The 21,225-nt window shown below is 37.5% G+C and overlaps 1 protein-coding gene across 1 annotated transcript in view; it reads right to left on the bottom strand.

Moving 5' to 3' along the window:
* LOC121321207 (protocadherin Fat 3-like) overlaps window positions 1-21,225 on the bottom strand; it is a 120,589-nt gene that overhangs the window by 72,733 nt on the left and 26,631 nt on the right. Inside the window, exon 2 of the mRNA XM_041260108.1 lies at window positions 8,049-11,357. Within this exon, the coding sequence (XP_041116042.1) occupies window positions 8,049-11,340 (3,292 nt within the window). The 5' untranslated portion in view covers window positions 11,341-11,357. The remainder of the gene's footprint in view (window positions 1-8,048; window positions 11,358-21,225) is intronic.

The following is a 21,225-nucleotide window of genomic DNA, read 5'->3' as shown; positions in this document are numbered from 1 at the left end:
AACTCCAAAAGAAAAACACATACTTCAGAAAACTTTAGTTTGCAGGCTGTAATTTAGGAATCAGTGATGGCCAGACCAACTGCATAAACTATGACTAAAGCATAAAATCAGGCAACACACTGTACACATGATTTGCTTACCCTGCTACTTTGGAACTGACACAGCGAATAACTCCCCTCCTGTACTGTAGTTGGTCTGCAGTTAGTAAAATATAATCTGTCTATTTAAGTCAGAACTGCATCACACGGTTGTCAAAACAGGCTGTCACAATACCCTCTTAAATTTCCGTGACTTTGTATTCGCTGAGGATAATGTAAACATTCAATGTTATATGGGTTTTCTGTGATATTAAATCTTGTTCTTCTTTTAAGGCCTAGTTTTAAAGAATTTTGCGTTAGTGTTGGGTTGAATGCCGCCAAAGAAGCCATTAACAATGGCTTTTTCTGAATAGCTCTTAATGATCTTAACAGAAATAACATGCAGTATGGTAAAATATCAATATGCATTTTCCATTCTCACGAAAACTAAAAAGCAGAAAGCCTAACATATCTTGAGTGCCTGAGGGGCGTTTTGAATACAACGTTTGTGTCCTTCAACTCTGTCAGCGTATAACCCAAACCCCCAGTTACACTTTACAATTAAATGCTCCTATGTTTAACTTAATCAGGTTCAAACAAGATTCTGCCACTCTTCATGTACGTTTAAAAATGTGGTTGCACTGTGCCCAACATTTCTAAAGCACAACTGGCACTCTTAATTATAACCCTGGAAGTTGTTAAATAATTATACAGGCTAGAGAGCAACCACAGAAAGATTGGGGGATGTGGGCACTGCTGCTGACTAACACAGGGCTCTGAGGCTTTGGAGACGACTGTGTTGGTTTGGTGGGGAGAAACATGGGAGTCAGCAGCTTGTCTTGTAATTTATCATAAATAAAACACATCCACAAGGCAAAATAAACTGGCCAGGAAATAGCAACCAGCTTTTTTTCTGGTTGATTTTTTAAATAAAAATTACAATTCCCAGTAATATAGTGGATCATTTTGTATTAGTTAATTAAATGCATTTCTCATAACATACCTGTACCATTAAATTGTCAGTGTGTATGTACTACCCATTTTAAACTACCGTGGATACCCAGTGTACAGTATGACTATCCTTGTGTTAATTGGTACAGTACATTCCTGGTAGTCCAGCTGTTTCACATACATTAGTTCTTTGCCTCCGAGGCTTCACTCTCCAACATCTGAAAGAGGAGAGTCTTAAGTAGTTACTGTACAGTAGCAGCTGTAATGCAATGTATTCAGACTCCCTAATAAAAGTAGAAAAGCTTCCTATGTGGTATGTTTATAGCTTCTGGAACGATGCCTAAACAAGCCATGTTTAAATAATGTGAGAATTGGAGATGTTTACTTGTATAGTACATGAGTGCATCACTGACATTCACATACTCATTTTATGATCTGAACTTCAGGGGACCATACTGTAATATTGGCAGTCTAAAATGTATGAAACACCTGCTGGATTAATACTGAGGGTCAATATTTATATCACCAGTGTTTGGATCATTGAAAAACCATTTAATAACAGCAAAATATTAAAGAAGACAAAGTGTGGGCCCCTAAGCTGTTTGAAGTGTCAAGGGAGTTAGAACATCTCTAGATATCGCAGCACCGAAAACAATGTAGATCAGTGTTCCAAACAGGTTTTAATGAGAATCATGCAATTAACACTTAAAAACAATGCAATGTAATGCATAGGAGGCTGTATGGTCCAGTGGGTAAAGAAACAGGCTTACAACCAGGAGGTCTCTGGTTCAAATCCCACCTCTGCCACTGACTCATTGTTTGACTCATTATTTATCGATAGCAAAAAATTAGGACTCGCCTTGGCCTTAATGTTTTCATGCCTCAACATATTCCTCCTTCCGGTGATATATGATATATTATTTTGAGAGGTGCTTTTGACCCAGTACCAGTGAAATTACAAAGCTCTGCATTCAGTGTTTCTTTGTGATATCTGTAAACCTGCTACTGTGGGGCCACATTCTGCAGTATCCAGTCGTGTATAAAAATATATTTATAAAAATAACATATAAGTGTGTTAACAATCATTAGCAGGATATATATATATATATGCTTGAATTTATTCATTTATTCAGTCTTCGATAAATTCCACGCTAAAGTTACAAAACTGTGAAACACAACTTGAGGGTGCCGAAGAAACGTTGAATTATTGAACTTGTTTGGTTCTTTTTTTTTTTTTTTTTTTTTTTGGGAAATGTTCTCCTTTCAAAAAATAGGAGTTAATTAAAGACTGGAGTAAACGACTTGGAAATATGGCCCTTGTAGTGTTATGGGTGTATTCAGCTGTTCTAAAAAGATTTAAATACCACAGTATGTACAAGTAAATCATTAAAACATTAACCTTCTCCAGTTTGTTTTTCATATTTTTAAAAGGCATAAACTAAACACACTAGTATATGGTTACCTGTTTGATTTTTAGGATTCTAATTTTAAAAAAATGGGGATCTTTGTGTTGATATCTGTCTGTCTGCCACACTTTACATGGTTAAATGAGAACTTGAATTAGCACCAATTTCCACCAAACACTGAAGATACACTCATCCACTCCCAGCCTCCTCCAGACCTTCCAGGTTTGAATCAGACCAATACCAATCTGGCAAACTTTTAATTGTATGAAAATATGTGCAACCTTTCAGGTACTGTGAGATTGATGTCCCGTACTACAGTAGGTATAACAGCAGAGGAAATATTTTATTTATTATTTTCACTTATTTATAATAAGTGTTAATGGAATTGCTTATGTATTGTAATTGCTGTACTATTTTTGCAGCATTACCAAGCTCTTTTACGGATGTCTATCTCAGTTTGGGGGATGTTAATATATCAGGGTGCCTACAGCTCTCCTGTATCTAGGGCAGCAAGCAAACTTGAAAGTGTTGATGTCAGCAGTTCAATCCCATGTAGCCCAGGGAAACTACTGGCAATGCTACAGTGTGTTGCATAGAATCCAAATGCAGTTCAACAACACAACGGATTGAGGCCGAAATAGGTTTATTATGGTATATGGGGTTCCATGAAGGTGTATGGATAGTTGTTCAATATATGACAATATATCAACTGTACTACAACAGTCGTGTATCTTAACACTCAAATGTTTTCAAACAGTAATCAACTGAACAGAAATTAAAACGTGCTTGGCTGTTTTTAATAAGCTTAGTGCTCTCCAAGTAGAGCTTAGAGAATAAACGGAGAACGAAAGCAGCGACAAGCAGTACTACGCTCAGCAAATCTCAAGTGCACTAATGCACTTCTACAGTAGTAAAGCTACCAGATGATTATTAAAAAGAAAGACATCTACATAATAGAAATCCACGCTTCAAGAAACAGCTCATGTGCTCTCCAGTGAAATGAAGCCGGACTCTTTCTGAACGTGCTAGTGGCTCACTATTTCTTTATTTAGCAGATGCCTTTACCTGCGGCGACTTACAGAGACTAGGGTGTGTAAACTATGCATCAACTGCAGAATCACTTACGTCCCACCAAAAAGATGGAGCACAAGGAGGTTAAGGGTCACACAGCAAGTGAGCCGGGATTTGAACCGAGGACCTTGTGGTTACAATATATATATATTGTAACCACATATATATATATATATATATATATATATATATATATATATATATATATATATATATATATATATATATATATATATATATATATATATATATATATATATATATATATACACATATACATACACACACACACACAGCAGTGCCATTTGAAGCATTGCAGGATATGTCTCTTTGTGATGTGCCCACATGCACAGATCTGCTACTGTGCATTCAGTAGTTGGGGCGGGTTTAAAGTATTCAGAATGAATCAATGATAGATGCAAGTCAGGAAGGCGGGACATTGCCCAACAGCACTGGGAAATGTATTTATTGTTATTTTTGTAGTAGGTTTTATTTTTTAATGGTTAAAAAGGGTAAAGTCAATGTGAATTGATTAACCATTGCCACAGTTTTTCCGGTGTTTATTGGCTTTCCACCGATTTCATTTTTAGTTATTTATTTTTTTTTGAATTGGGGGTGTGGGTTTTATCAGGTTTAATCGGATAAAACCAGAAATCAGAAGCCCTAAGTATAGGGTACAGTACTGTCCTGCAAGTGCAGAGCTACTCAGGAGTTCAGTATTCTGAAATACTGGTTTAATGTTGCAGCACAGTACTGGGGAATAAAATAAAAATACTGAATGTAATAATGCATGTATTCATTTCTTCATTCCTGCCTTGCCAATATAATACCTAGGCACTCATCTTCATGATAACTCCATTTCTCATGTGACTTTACTACCTGGAAGGGCATTAGGGAGAGTTCCATTGTTGGATTTTACAATGCTTCCAGCATTTAGCTTTTGTAACTGTTTTCCATTATCACCTGCTATAGTAACTCACAATGAACTGTGTAACAATGTTTGGTAAATTACAGCAGAATATAGACATTTTCACCTGCATTGGCAGGGCGACATGTCTTACTCTAAACATTGTATATCCTTGAAAGGCTAAGATTTGGAAAAGTCTCCCAAAATCAAATCAAGTTGACATGTCATGGGAAAGCTGTAGAAAACAGAAAATATGCACTCAATTGACACTGACAGGATTGCACTAATTGGGGGTGAGGGTCAGGGTTAGGGTTTGGAGAGTGCAGTAACTGGTAGTGAGGGTTAGGGTTTGGAGAGTGCAGTGATTGGTAGTGAGGGTTAGGATTAGAGGAGTGCAGTAATTGGGGGCGAGGGTCAGGGTTTGGAGAGTGCAGTAATTGGGGGTGAGGGTTAGTGTTTGGAGAGTGCAGTAACTGGGTGTGAGGGTTAGGTTTGGGGGAGTGCAGTAAATCGGTGTTTTCATTCCTTGTGATGCTCTAAGCAATTATGTTTGACATTCATAGGGACCCGAGTACCAGTGTATTATTATTATTTTGGAAAAGACAAAATATGAAATATAGGAGTTGGACAAAGAAGAAACAAAGATACCTACAATTACACTGTCACAGTGATTCCACACATTCAGGGTCTGTCACTTACACTGTCACAGTGATTCCCACACATTCATACTTTATTTTGGAAAAGAACAAAATGTTTCTTCTTTGGAGTTGGATATAATGTTCTGACCATTTCTTCAGGGTATTATTATTATTATTATTATAAGTCAGGGATGACATTTTGACTAACAAATGAATCAGTCATGCCCATTTCACACAAAAGTGTGAACACCATAGTATAGTCATTTACAACTCACTTATTTATTGTAAAGCTTGCTTGAAATAAACCTGTTCTACTTTGGAATACAGAAAACACTTATCCTTCCCATCTTTCTTTTGCTGTGTTCCTAAAATACTGCACCAGTATTTTTATATATATTTCATTGCACTGCATATACTGTATGGTTTGTTGTGCAAACACTTACAGAAATGTATCAACAAAGATGCTGAAATTACATTATTTAGCTAGAATGAAACAGTTTCTTTTCTGATGGTAAATGTTATTATTGTATTGTTGCAGTCTAGTAAGTTGCAGAAATGGACAGACGGTCAAGCAAAAGGCAGTCAAACAGATACAACTGTACAGTAGTACTTAATCTGAAAGTAATATGTTATCCAGATTAAATACAATGCTAATGCAGTACAGTTCTATTTAACATGAGCGTGTCTAATGCGAAGAATATGGCAGCAATTAAAAAAAAAATAAAAAATCTTGTTTTATGGGTTCAATGACTTGATAAAACAGCATGTTGTTTTACTTAACAGAAAAAAAGCCAACACGTTATTCTTAAATGCATTCTTCTTATGCTAATTTATTTTATATACGTCGTTCCCTAGGAAACTCACATTTTCAGACTAAACATCTTATCTAAGTGTTTCCTCATAGCAGACAAGGGACAAGCGTCCATTTACAAAACATTCAATTCATTAGGGTTTAAAAAAGAAAAATAAATCTCAACTAAGAGGCAATCATTGTGATACTTAAAAGTAAGTGTAAGAATCATGCTTGAAAGGCATTATTCTTCAAGACACTGAAGTCTGAAAGAGGGAGGGTACATTCTCGCTAAACACCAGAGACCTCCCAGTTCCACAAATATGAGGAATGTATTAACAGAAACTGCTTATGAACTCAATACATCTGCTTTGCTATGTCTTGTAAAAAATCTCAAAGCAATTATTTCCTTGTTTGAACAGTATCATTTTTAAATAACAGCAGCGTGTTCCTACCTAATTTCATATTCCAAATGTACTTTCTGTTGTAGCCTGGAATTACTGTATATACTGCAGCCATGGGCGTCTGCAGATAGGCGCGAGTCTGGAATTTGAATTAAAAAAAGTGGTTTGGTGTTTTTCATTTTCAAATTATTCAAAACACTGCAACACTACATACTGTAGGCTGTGCCATATTTGATAACCTACTCCATTCTGCGGCATCACTATTATAAGGGGAATTCTTTTTCAAGCTGTATTAAAAACAAAATAAATAAATAAATAAAAAATGACCTCAATTAAAATAGCACCTGTGGTCAATTCCCCGTACCATTACTTTAGTAAATGTATTTTTCAGCTTCAATATGCTTTACTAACTTTGGATTCTGAATTAGACAAGTCACTGAGGGAATTCTTTCAGTTCCAATCAGTGGCACAGCAAGTTTAGCAGCATGAAACCCTCCTGCATAAACATGCTTCAGCAGACCCGCACTGGCAAAGCAAGGTCCACACTTTCACTGAAATACAATATCACTTTTTACCTGTCATGTTGCATTGAAATACATTCATTGAGATCGTCCAGTAGAACTATAAACCGTACTTATAATGTATAGGTCATCATTCCTTTAAAGTAGCAGGTGGTCATTACAGTAAAATACTGCCATCAGTTATAAAGTTGCTGTATTACTGTAGCACATACCTGCTGCTGTAAATTTTTAATTTCTCCCTGCCAGCAATCACAGGTGTGGCAATTCTCCAATTAGGTAACTGATGCTAATGGGCGAGTGGCCACATGCATAAAAAGGAAGCAAAATCCTTTGCTTGTTGGAGTAGTTTGGGGTGGGGGTGAGGGTGAAGGTGTGTTTGTGCTGTGATTTTAGTATTATTTCACAATGTGGTAGTGAAGGCTAATGCCTACAAGTGTGTTGTTCTTATGTTTGAACTTTTTATGTTGGCCCTCTTGCCGTGTTTATTTTGCTCCTGTTTTTGTTTGTTTTGTTAAATAAAGGTGCGCATACGTGCTTAAACTGCATCTTTCAGTCTCTGTGTCTATTTCCTGCCGGCAACATCTCGGGCTGTGACGCTACACTGTCCCAATCCCACACATTTAAAATATTAAAACGTTCACCTAGAATACATCTTATTTTGGACGGTGAAGTAACCCCAGCACATTGTATATGCTTTGATAAAATAAACATATTTGGGTTATGTGTCAGTTTTTTGCACTATAAAACCAAATTACCCTCTATCTCTACCGTGGTTTAGAAGTAATAATATTTTCATACAGTGCAACTGTTTTGGCTTTACAGCATGAAACTATGCCAACAGTGACATTCTGGTATGTTTTCTCCTGTATTTCAACAAGAAGAATCCATGCTGTGGACAGAAGAAGCAAAAACAAAAGGAGTGACAAGACAACTGTGCCAATAGTAAATAACGAACTCTGTATTTAATCTGGCATCCAACCCTCTCTGTCTCTGTCTCTGTCTCTGTCTCTCTCTCTAAGTTATTAAATCATTTAAATGAAAACACTCTCTCACACAAAAATGCATCTTTATTTTTGGATCAAGAACTTTAATTGCAGTGGGTTTTAGACAGGCGAGCAAGTGTTTGAAGCAATACACAATATAGAGATTTTCAGCTTGAATTTCACATCGCTTGGGCCACATTGGCTTCATTGTGATTATGTTTTTAATATTAGGTAGAACAGTGGGGTACTTTCTCACTTCTCATCCATACTCATATCGATGATTTAAAAAAAAAGACATACCTGTCTCTTCGTCAATAGAGAACCTGCCAAGTCCGCTACCATCTCGAATAGAATACTGAATCTCTCCATCCCTTCCAACATCATCATCTCTAGCTGTGACCTGGAGAACGCTGGTGCCAATCCGTGAGTTTTCCTTTACCGTTCCTTTCACAGCAAAATCCAAAAAATAGGGAGGGTAAAGATTCTCGTTTACATCCACCACTTCCACCTCCACAAAGGACACCGACAGGAGAGACACTGGACGCCCTTTATCTTTAGCCCGCACTGTCAGGTTATAAAACTGCTGCTTCTCATAATCCAGCTCCTTAGCCAGGCGAATCACCCCGCTGGCTTTGTCAATCTCAAATTTCCCATTGTAGTCATTTGCCAGGGTGTATCTTACCTGGCCACCTAAACCAAGGTCTGGATCTTGTGTCTCTAACCAGGCTATAATGGTGCCAACTGGAAGATCTTCAAGAACCTTGGCATTGTAACTGTATGGAATGAATGCTGGAGGGCAGTCATTAACGTCATCCAAGGATATCTTCAGAGTAACAACTGAGAACCTCTGCTTTCCCCTTTCAGCTTTATCACAAGCCTCTATTTTTAAATTGAAATTAGGTTTAACTTCCCTATCAAGCTGCCCAGCTACATAAACAATTCCAGTTGAGCTGTTAACTGTGAACTGAGTTGTGCTTGTCAATATAGAGTATAATATATCACCATTAGGTCCTAAATCTTTATCAGTAGCTTCAACCTGGATAACCGCTGTGCCAAGGTTTGTGTTTTCAAGAATGATGGCAGAATAGCTCTCCTGTAAAAACTGGGGGGTGTTGTCATTCGCATCTTCCACATTTATGGTCAATAGCCTCCATGTAGACTTCTGAGGTGAGCCTAGGTCATAAATGGTGATATTCAGGAGATATCTGTCTACTTTCTCACGATCCATTGGCATCAAGACACTAATTAATCCAGTTTCCATATCAATGTTAAAACAGCTATCCTTGTTCCCGTCGGAGATGGTAAACAAAACCCGACCATTAAAGCCAGTATCTCCATCCCAGGCCTTGACTTTCAAGACACTATCTCCTATTTTGAGGTCCTCACGGACAGATATCTCAGATGGAAAAGATTTATCGAACTGCGGAGTCTGCCTGTTTACAGAGTACAGATCGATAAATATGTCTTCTATTTTGGGCTTACTGTTAGCTTTAGCCTTTTTTAGCAACTTTTCAGCTAGCTTCTGGGCAACTCTGGTTTCACTGCAACTGAAACTTTTTGATGACACTTTCCCGTGAACAATGGAAATGTTAACAAACATTGAGTCTGAAAGGTTTTCACCATCAGTAGCTGCTATTTTCAAGTTAAAGACTCCATTTATTGGATTGGCAGTAGTCAAACTTTTTCTCAGCACCAGCACTCCAGAATCAGGATTTAACTCAAAAAATCCTTTTTCATTCCCAGAGATAATTTTATACTTGACTAATTCGAGCTCATCTATATCTATGGCTGAAACAGTTGTGATCTGTCCACCAGCTGGAAAACTGTATGATATTACACCTTGGCAGGCTACTTTCTCAAAAAGGGGCTTGTTGTCATTGACATTTTCGAGATGTACAGTGACATTAACTTCACTTTCACGCCGGTAAGGCGAACCCCAATCAGAAGCTCTGACAACAAAAATGTAGCTCTCAGATGAAGACTCAAAATCAAGCTCATTGTTAGAGCTTATGACACCAGTGAACTGATTAATAGTAAAAGGTAAGGCTTGTATACTGGCAATGCTGTACGTTATATATCCATTTTCCCCTCTATCACTATCTGTGGCTGAAACAGTCAAAACATTTGTTCCGACAGCTATGCTTTCATTCAGAAACACTTCATAGGATGGTTGTAGAAACAGAGGTGCATGGTTGTTTTCATCTTCCACTGTGATGCTCACTTTAACTTTCAAGTCACTTTGTAGATCAACAACCTGAAGTTCAAAGAGCTCCTTTTCAAGGATGTTTAAATGTCGGGCAGTGGTGATCAATCCTGTTTGGGGGTTTATCTTAAAATAATCTGAATCTGGACCAGGGTTTAGGTTATATTCCACATCCCGAGGCTCGGGGGAAAGTTTAACAGCAGCCACGACGACTCCAGGTGGTGAAAACTCACTAAGACTGACTTCATACATCTCCTTTTCAAACTTAATTTCAACAGCTTGAGGTCTATTAACATACACGTGAACAACCTTGACGGCAGAGAATTTCTGGGGAGAACCTTTGTCCTTGGCTTGAAGGGTTAAATTGTAACCATAAGGGAAATGATCCCAATCCACTGGTTCCAATCCCTTTATTCTGTACTCATTGCTTCCAGTTCCTTTAACCAAGCGGAACTGGTCCAAAGGATCCCCAGCTACAATGGAAACAGATTCTATTTCTCCATTTGCACCTTCATCCATGTCCTCGACAGTTAAAACTGCGTAGGTGGGATCTTTGTCAAGCAGAGACGGAGTGTGAGTCACCACGCTTAAGGTTGGCGCATGCTCATTGATGCGCTCAATGTGAATGAAAAGCTTTGCTGTGCTGCTCACACCATTGTTCCCATACAGTTTCATTCCTCGGTCAACTGCTAGGATTTCCAGGTCGTATCTGTTTCTCTCATCAGAATTCAGCTTGCCGCTCAGAGAGATTACCCCGCTGGTGGGGTGAACTGCAAAAAGGTCAACTTTGTCTTTAAAGAAATAATAAAACTCCCCGTTGGATCCAATGTCTGCATCTGTTGCTGTCACTTGTGCAATGCTAGTTCTCAGCGGGGTGTTCTCAGCTATCGTTACGGAATAAGTCGTTGGCGAAAACAAAGGACGTAGGTCATTCATATCTAAAACCTGTATGTTGACTTTTGCCCAGGCATCTATATCTTCCCCTCGGACAGTGGCTTTTACAGTTAGCAAGTAATTATCATGGATCTCTCTGTTTAAAATGGCAGCATTTCCTCCTTTAGTCCTAACCCTGAGAAAACAGAAGTCTCCCATTACAAACTCCTCTGCTTTAAAAAAACCTTCTTCGTCTCCAGAAACTATCCTGTATTTAACATCCCATGATTTATGCGTTAATGTGACCCCCATTTTAACTTTACTGTTGGCGTAGGTCCTGGCCGCCGAGTTCTCATAGACTGTGGCATTGTAGAGGGAATGTGTGAAGTAGAACTTAGGTAGCACTGCTGGGTTCTGTCGACCTTGGCAACAGCAGGCGAAGAGCTGGAGAAGCAGGACAGCAAGGCAGAGAAGAGAGGTCTGTGTGCCCGCCCAGTGGCCCATATTTACAGCCATCCCATCATTCTTCCATCCTGAAACAAAGCAGAGGGAAAGTGATGTCATCAAGGAGGCAAGCCAACAAAGGAAAAGTTCTACATCGTAAAGATACACCACTGTTACGAGCCTGAGCTTTCAACCCCAAGGCTGACAGCCGACTAATTATTCACTTGATCAATAAGATGGATAGCGATTTTATACATTCAGGTTGCCAGGCAACGTGTCCTGTGAAATCATTAAGGCTGTTTGTAAACACTAGCACTCATTTGCATGGTTTAGCAAAGTAGCTTAGAAAAAAAAAAAGATTCTTATCAAAAGGGTCTGGGGCAGTTAATATCTAGTCTACAGGAGCATACAATTTCCACCTAAATTTCACCTCCAAATTGTCAGACTAAGTGTTATCTAAAATCTGGGACATTCACTCTGTAAACAAAAGTTAAACATCTTCCTTTCTTTCTTCAAATGCAATAAGAAAATAGGTTCCTGCAAATATGTTTGACTGTTGACAGCAACCATTATGTGATAAATGCCATGTTCCAGAGACAGTTCTAGAAACCAAATATTTCCACTGACATAGTTGTATAAAGGACTTGCATTCCCACCAGTATCTGTGCTTTCTGCTAACAACCCACTGTACAATATTAGTCTCCCATCTGATGTTGCAATTTCACTTCTTTTAGAACGCAAAACACATTTTTTTTCAACACCATTCAAATTCCAATCTAGAAAAATGTATGGTATTCTAAAAGACAATAACAGAACTTAGGAAAGGCAGCGTATACTGTAGTACAGAACTTTTTTTTTTTTTCAAGAGTTTTGTAATAAGGCATTATTCTAAAGTGTGACTTATTTATTGTATATGCTAGGATTCATAATACGAGAGTGTATTGCGAATGGAAAATGAGTAACATACTGTGAATAAGAAAGTCCACACCTCCAAATAAACTTGTAACGTGTATTGTATTATCCAGTTGTCCTCCAGTGGTTTTTGATACATCAGCACAGGAAAGTGACAGTCTATTAAAATCAGTGCTGGCTTGAACATGGAATTGTCATTTTTGGATGTCTGTTCAAGATTTAAACTAGTATTCAAAATATGTGTTTATTTGCAAAACATTACAAACATTACTTGACTCGCTCGGACTACAAAACGAAGGATGCCATGGAGTAATTACTGTCAGATGTGTTTTTTATAATAATAAACACTGTTAAATAAAGGCCTTTTTGCTGGGTTTTTTTATATATATAATCCCTGCAATTGTCATGTTTTAGCAATAAACAAAGCAGCCGTACACACATTTTCATAACCTGAATAAACACTTTAAATAAAATAAGGAAACATGGGCATTGTACAAAGAAAAAAATATTTGCTCACCATTTTATTTCTCTTTTACTACAATTCCAAAATCTGAAGCAGTACCGGCAACTTTATGTAGAGATAACTATTTGACAGCTTGTATTGTGGGCCTATCCTAATCTCAACTAAAGTAAATATCGGCTGTGCTGATTTAAAAAAAAAATACAAAATACAAAAACTGAAATCTTATTTTTCCGCTTGCTCATTTAGCAACTGCCACGCAAATTCTGGCAAGGCGGTAAATCAATGCAAGGCAAAACACATTGTAATACATATTTCTAATTTCTGTTCATCGTGTAATGTCTGGCAGACACGGGCATGTTTTTTTTGCATTCGAATACAAAATGTTCGCTTGGATATCTGGATTTGTCCCAGCACTATTAAAAACATAAGAAATATTTATCTCCCTAGTAATGCAAATAATTGTAATCCTAGACAACCCCCAAGAAAAATCCTTTAAAATGTCCCAGTAAAACATCCTGAATACCTTCCATTGTTCTTGAACCAGGTGCTGGATACCATTTACATACAATGCCATTTAATGCCAAGTATCAGTTCACTGACATGAACATAAACAGAGTGCACAGTTTAATTTGGTCTTGCTATCCTAACAGAGGTCGTACTGTTCAAGTGTGCAATTCTGTGTCTCCAGAGAACATGTCCTGCACAAGTGAGAATCATTTGCCACTATGGAGTTTCTGTCAAGATTGGCAGTTGTTCCAGGAGGTAGCTAACTATATAAATGATTTGGGTGAAATATGATATGATATAATGTCTTTTTATGTCTTACTCTGTACACAGCTATTCAGTCAAAGCGCACTGATATAAATTCTTGTTTAACCACACAGCACCAGGACAATATATTTTTTTTTTGTAGGTTCCTCATATTAGGTACATTTCTAATATTATAGAAACCAGAAATACCCAAATGTACTTTTTCCTTAGACTACTGTACTACTGTAGTGACATACAGGACTAGTACAGGCACTGTACCAATCCTCCTGGCAGTGCAGAATCTATTGTTAGGCTAATTTCAAACAATAGGCTAGCCATAACTTTAAAGATTAATCTTCCGGATTATTTTACTTTTAAATACCTCCATGTAAATTATGCATAGTTTCCAAAGATTTCATAGAAATGAAAGCAACAATATATTTGATACCATCACCCATGTTAACCTACAGCATCTGTGAATTAAGTTTGTTTTGGAGAAAGGTATGGCTTCGACTGGCTTAGTTTCACACACGTTTAATGTAGTAATCAGAGGTACAGCGTGGTCTTGACAAAGCCTTCAATGATGATGGATAACCACGAGAGTCAATGTAAAAAAGAAATGTTAGCAAATTGACGACTAAATCATTTTAGTTTCCTGTGAAATGCAAACATTTCCAAAACAAGAAGAACATGAATAAAGATAACAAAGTAAGCAGGCAGATTTAAATCAGGAATCAAAAGGTACATTGTACTTTTTAAAAATGCCAGGATATAATTACATTAGGGAGCACAGTATGAAACACTCAATCATAAATTCTAAGATTCGACTAATGTCGCTGTTTTTACCTACAGTGTAGAGTTTTACAGTGCCTCAAAACACAACAGTCTACAGAATTCATGACTGGGAAAACACTTTTACTTGCTTTTCATTACCGGTTTCCTTTAGGCTTGATTTACTATGGCTTCCACAAGAAACTCTGATTTCATTTCTTAAAGTATTTCATGGCATTCAACTAGCCCACATATTTTTGTTCAAACGGTTTAGTAAGCGTTTGGTTCTATACAGTGTTAATCACAAGTATTTCTGCTTGGCAGCAGTTCATAAGTACTTTTTTGTTTGGTGCTTACTGCAGCAGTGGCTTATCTTTCTTTAGGACAGAAAAGAAATGGAAATCAGAACAGTTTTGATAGATTAGGCAGTCATCTAGACACTAAATTGGCCCTCAAAAAAAAAGTGTCCATTCACATTTATTACAGCCTTCATAAAATACCTGTCACATAAAACAAAAATCTCATGCATATGTATTGCTTCTGTTGTCTTTATCTATGAGGTATACAGTAGAATGCGGAATCATTTTAATTTAGACTTACGACCTTGGGCAACGACACATGTAAACAGATAGATGTTAATACATTTCAATGCTTTTATTGCCTTTTAAGTGGTCTGTTCCTATTTTGCTTAGGCAGAACATAAAGCTTAGCAAAACAATTTAATGATCTAAATGGTAACATTTTTAAATGAACACGGCTCTAAATGACAACATACGATATGTGTTTCCATCAGAAAGTTAAATTTGTAAAGACAAAGCTGGGCTACTATTTCTTTCAAGATGTTTTTTTTTTTTTGTTTGTTTCACCAACAGTGTTAATTAAGATGTCAGGTTTTACGTGTACAGTAGCTACCATTAAAATACAAATGGAACAGTGCTAGAACTGCCATCTGTCACAACGATGGCTGGCGGGGGGTGACAGACCAGAAACAGGAACCAGGAAATAAACGACAGAGAGGTGGAGTTGGGTGGTGCTGAGCGAGTGGTACCGCTCAGCATTAAATAAATGACAGTCAGAAAATAAAAGGTTGCAAGACAAACAAAAAGCACAGGACATGGCACATTCACCAAAACAAAGAGAAAAAACAAAATGGCCTAACACTAAACAAACACTGTGAGCTGATATTTTTAACTCTTATTATTATTATTACCTCCGTCTCCAGTCGCATTCTCCACTCACCGAACACACAACCGTGAGTGAATGAAAACATGCAGTTTTTATGCAGCTGTACCGAGACTCGATTACTAATCAATCATTCAATTGGAGTCGCGGCACAACTGCACGTGAATTAATAAAGTGCGATTCCCTGTGCTTATATATTATTACTTTTTACTTACATGTGAAGTGCTGTGCAATCCTCTTGCCTAAATACAAATATACATTTTAAACACTCATGTGACAGACCTGTTTATATCCCGTGTACCAATGACTATACACCAACATTGACACACAACATACAAGACAAAATACACAAAGGGACGGGCACTTTGCCACACCATCCCAAATAAATGATAAAAAAGTATAATTCTCATGTAGCTATTCTAAAATACGGACATTGTACAGTATGTTGAAACAATTTAGTTTAGGCTATGGTCATATGAACACATATAAAAAATGACTGTTCAGTGAACCAGGGGGAAAGGGTGCTGCTATTTACTGTTGCAAGTCAACACAAGTATGTTTAACTAAGCAGTTTATGTACTTTTGTAAAACAAAACAAATTTATATATATATATATATACACACACACACACACACACACTTTACTGAAGGCACAACAGGTAAACTCACACACCTCTTGTTATATAATAGATTAATTTCCTAGCCTCAGTTACAATTTAAAATGCTGTCTTTTGTCTTTTCTACAGCATACTGTACACAATTTAAAAAACATTTCAAATGTATGAGCTGTGTTAAGAAACACTGAAGACAGTTTAAGCTGCCCCTAGCATGGTATTTTTGCATTGCTTACCTGTTTAACTTAATACTATCTTTAGATCAGGAAAATACAGATTCTTTGTTCTTGGAGGTGTGGCACCTTCCAGTGACGAAGATAACACTGATGTGGTGGTGCCAGCAACATCACTTGGTGTTCGCAATTTCATGCCACCACTGGCAGTGACACAGAAGAGTGGGGAGGATCTTAATACAGAGATATTTAATCTAGATAATCCAAATGTTTATAAAGCATTAACGTGGCAGTTAACATTTCGTCCTAACATCATCTAAACAGTGTGCTTGACACTGCCCAGTTAATGTTCATGCAGGACAAGTATCGTAATGGTTGCACACAACAAGGTTGCAATGGTGTTCAATGAAAGATGCTGGTCTAGATTCCTGTGTGTACCCTAATGAACAACAGGTTGCTTAAAGAAGTTTTTGCACATAATTACTATAGTGAAAAATGGTAGCCACACATCCTCCAGGGTGCTTACTGGAATGTCTATATGCTTCATAGAACAGATTTTTTCAGAGCTCTTTCAAGCTCAGCATTGCAATCATACTCCTGGTTAATATAATTTATGATTGAGCCCTCATTTACATGGTAAAGAGAACTGCACAGCTCCCAAGTACCGTGTTGCAGTGTGCTGCTCTGTGATGTGCTGTATACTGAGTAGCCTACTCTACGTAAAGGACTGTTGGATATTCATATTACTGCACACTGCTGCTCTTAATGTAGAGTTGGAATGCATAAGCAACCACATGCATCCCGAATGGGCTATTCATACTTCTACAGAAAACACAAACGGGACGACACACAGCAGAAACGTAACCTTTCAACAGCACTTTAAAATTCAACCAATACTCATTATTAGAATAGAATTTAGAAGTGTTAGCCATACAAGTGTAGCAAATTTAGCAGAGAGAGGAAGCTGTAACAAGTCATTTTTAAATGTAATGTTAATTATAATATAAACAATCATTTCTGAAGTATAATACATGTTCCAGGCGTTACTGTTGTGTCTGCTTTATAATCTCACGTTTCAATATGCACCATGTAACCAGTTTGGACAACTCATCTTGTTTAAATATTGAACTCGGCTTGTTATAGATTCCATCTGAAGTCAACAATCAATCGTTCATTAAAGTTGAAAGATCTGCGATGTGTACAGTATGGGAGCACGCTTATAATCATATATTACAAAAATACCCAAACCAGATGTACTAGAACTGTAGGGAGCCAAGTTGCAATTTTCTCTAGCAGTTTAGCACATGTGGTTCTGATTGCCCTTAGATCAGTGGTTTGCAAAAGAAATACAAAGTACACAATTTATGAAGATCAATTTTGCTATTGAAGAGTTGAGGGTTTTGTTAAACTGCTTGACATTGGCCGAATGAAAGAGAGGCCTAATCTGTAACTGAAAACATACTGAGGTCTCAGAACTGTGCCAGGATTTATTCTCAATATCATCCCCTGAATGTGACTGAACTGGAAGCAAGAATATATAGTAAATAAAAATGTTCAATGGTGACTTGCAATTAGATTACACTGGCATACTTTACTGAAGCACATGCAACCACTTCTATAATACCGAGTGTGTTTCAAGGACTTAACACATTTACAATTTGTTGATGTTTGCAATGCAGGAGAAATCTTGTAACACATTAAAAAAACACGTCGACACAAATCTGTATGATTTTTTTGTTATTATGTTGATGTAAGACAGACGATAAGAACACACAGGACACCAGTAAAAAATGACTTGACCTTTGTGAAGACCATTACAAAGATACTTTTTTATTTAGAGCTTTTGTTCTTCCTGTTCTTCAGCAGTCTTCTTTGTTTAATTCTTGTCATACAATGGATACTCTGCATTCTAATATCAGTCACACTTTGTAACAAGAGCCTGTTTGTGAATGGTCTAGAGTAAGTGTAAAATGTTCAGCCAAAATGTTTGTCTACACTACTTTTAAAGTTCAAAATAAAAGATACTGATGATAAATACTGTCTCTAGCATCTTTTGTACTGTACAAAGAATGAACAAGGCACCACTCTTAAAACATTAAGAGGTTGCCCTGCAACATCTTTAAAAGTGTAATACTGTCTACTTTCAAGCAATGTGGTCAAACAATTAAGGGGCAACTGGAATATATTGTAAATTGCCCACTCTGTTTTTGTTGACCACCTCATCCTTATTTGATTGCTACTGTACGCAGTATCTCTCCACTGTCGTTCAGTTGGTGATGGTAGCACTCCTTTTAATAAGGACAGTCAGCCAAAAGGCCAAGTTAATAGCATTTCCTATTTTCATAGTAAAATTAACAGTTAATCTGAGTATATGAGTTCATTTTACTATGAAAATAGGACATGCTATTAACTAGGCCTTTTGGCTGACTGCTCCATGTCACATCTCATTAACTGATACCAATACCTTAGGACAGTGGTACTCAACTCTGGCCCTCGAGATCCATTCCAGTCCTGGTCTTTATTCCAGCCAGGTCCTAAATTAGTTAATTGCCTCTTAGCAGCCTAAATTAACTACATTAGAACCTGCTTGGCGTAAAAACCTGAACAGGATTGGATCTCGGGGGCCAGAGTTGAGTACCACTGCCTTAGTATATGAATACATTTCAAACACAACTTGATAAACTGCAGCATCCTAGTACCTTTGCTGCTGGTCACATGATTTGATTGTGACTATACTTGAAGATTTCTAGACTTCTAGATTTGAATGAGTCTGAATGAGAACAACATTAATTACTTCTTGAGCTTTTACTATCACAGTTTAAATGTATTGTAAAAAGGTAACAGTCCATTTGGTTTACATTTCCCCAAAAGCTGTTTTATTGTACTCATTATTTGACTGTATCGTGATTCAAGAATACAGGTGTATTGCATGAATTCAACAACAACAAAAAATACAAATGGCTACAGTTAGTTCATACATAATTCCCAGTAAAACTGAAATGTATTGTGCATAGTTACAGCTACAGTATAGCACCCATGAGTGCAACAGAGAGGAGTATACTGTACAGCATGGAACATCTTGCAGATCAGTATAAAACTTCAGAACGTCACCCGATAGCTCCTTTCCTGGATGAGTCAGGTCTAATGCAGCAGACAAAGGATATGTGAAAGTAGTTGCAAACTGCCTCATGCTATGGATCAACCACACCTGTCTTATCCATCAAGGATTGTCTCAACTAACTCTTAAGAACACCACCCAGCCCCCCAACACACACACGCACACACACAAACAGAGACACATACACCCCCTTCCCCACTGTTCTGCACTAGCACCCAAGCCACTGCTCCATGTAACATCTCATTATGATGCTAATTCAGGTTCAAAAGGCTGAATCCTCTAGCTGCTGTTTAAATATTTAGCAGCCCCCTTTTCCAGTCATAACAAGCTTAAGCCACACCAGGAAGAACAAAAAAAAAACATTCATTTAATTTTCTCATTTAACAGCATCTTTTCTTTAGTGCTGACTGATTCAATCTTCCAGCAGACATACTGTAACACTTCTATCGACTGTTTTGCAAACAAGGTTCCTTTTCTGTATGGCATCAGGATCTGCTGAACCTCATGCAAGCACTGATCTTTCCATGTGCCACCCACAGATACAGAGATACATATTTTCACAATTTATCATTTGCAATTTTATGAATTGTCCTGATTTTTTCTTTGCGATTAAAAGCAATCTTATAATGATGAGTCTGGGAATGACCAAGACACTGTTAGGGTGACACCATGTGAATAATACCAATGAAAGCTTATCTTTAACTTTGGGTTTTGGTTTTCCTGCTCATGTGATGTGCAGTATACTTACTACTGCCTGTTTTACTGGTGCACCAGCAACTTACATCTTTTGATCTTATACCAGCACACGCATTAACAATTTATGAAGTAAGATCAACATTTACTGTATCAGAAACATATTTTGTGTCTGCATTACAGTACAGTGCATTAAAACTGCTGTTGGTGATGTGCTTGGTACAGTATACTCAAGACTTTCATAAGCAAAGTGACAGACTGAGGACCATCAAAAGACTTCAGATTAAGGTTACATTATTAATGTGATTTAAATTGGTTTCCAACATGAAGTCCTCAACAGCGTTTGAGGCTCGCAGCAGGAAGCGGTTTCCACTCCATCTGAAGACCACTGGAGGCCTCTGCAGCTACTGTAAATGAGCTCTGTTTCAGATCAATTTCAATTGTATTAACACCACTGCACATCATCAACTGGCTACGCTGTAATGGGCTTGCAACAGCACTAGAGCCTGGACATATATGTCTTTCAATGCATCTTTATGATGCTTTGCAATTCAGTGCATCAGAAGAGCACGGTTAATTGTCATCTTAGTACAAATGCTAGAAGTAGTAGCAACTCTGGGTTCAAGCCACAGCTCATTGCATGAAATGGCATAGGTTACTTGAACCTGCCTGTGTTTCTGTGCTTCTCCAGTACTTCTGGGTAGAAGCCATCCTGCTGTGAGGGCTTTATCTTTTAAATCTCAGTTCAATGGGGTAGGGCTACAGCAATGATGTAAAATATGGTTTACAAACATACAGGCTACAATACAAATCATGTATTTTTATATTGACCTCATTACAATGCATAGTTTTAACACACATGGATGGTGTGAGGCAAAACTCAAGTTTTTTGTCTGTCCACAACAGTAAAGTGTAAACAAATGATATTTAAGCTTGAGGAGTCTACAGTAAGGACCGAGGGACTCCTCAAACCACAAAGACAGTATGCTTTCTTTTTTTTTAATACTCTTATTTTGAATGGCACAGTCCAGGGAGACTCGTTAGTAACTTCTGTACTGCAACGTGTTTGTAAGCCTGCATTAATCTTGTAATGGAGAGTTGTTGTTTTTTTAATTGTGGCCCTGTTAAGCACATACAGTAATAATTAAACAGTTTTGTAAACAAGAAACATTAATAATATGTTGTTTCCATTACTGAACAAACAGTCCACTTCATACAGTAAAGTGCCTCTCTCCAATTAAGGCAGGACCATTTCAATCTATTTATCAGACAACATTTCTA

This window comes from Polyodon spathula, chromosome 9, assembly GCF_017654505.1.
Source record: "Polyodon spathula isolate WHYD16114869_AA chromosome 9, ASM1765450v1, whole genome shotgun sequence".
Classification (NCBI taxonomy): Eukaryota; Metazoa; Chordata; class Actinopteri; order Acipenseriformes; family Polyodontidae; genus Polyodon; species Polyodon spathula.
Note: the sequence above shows the minus strand (reverse complement) of the source record. Positions and strands in the feature narration are given on the sequence as shown.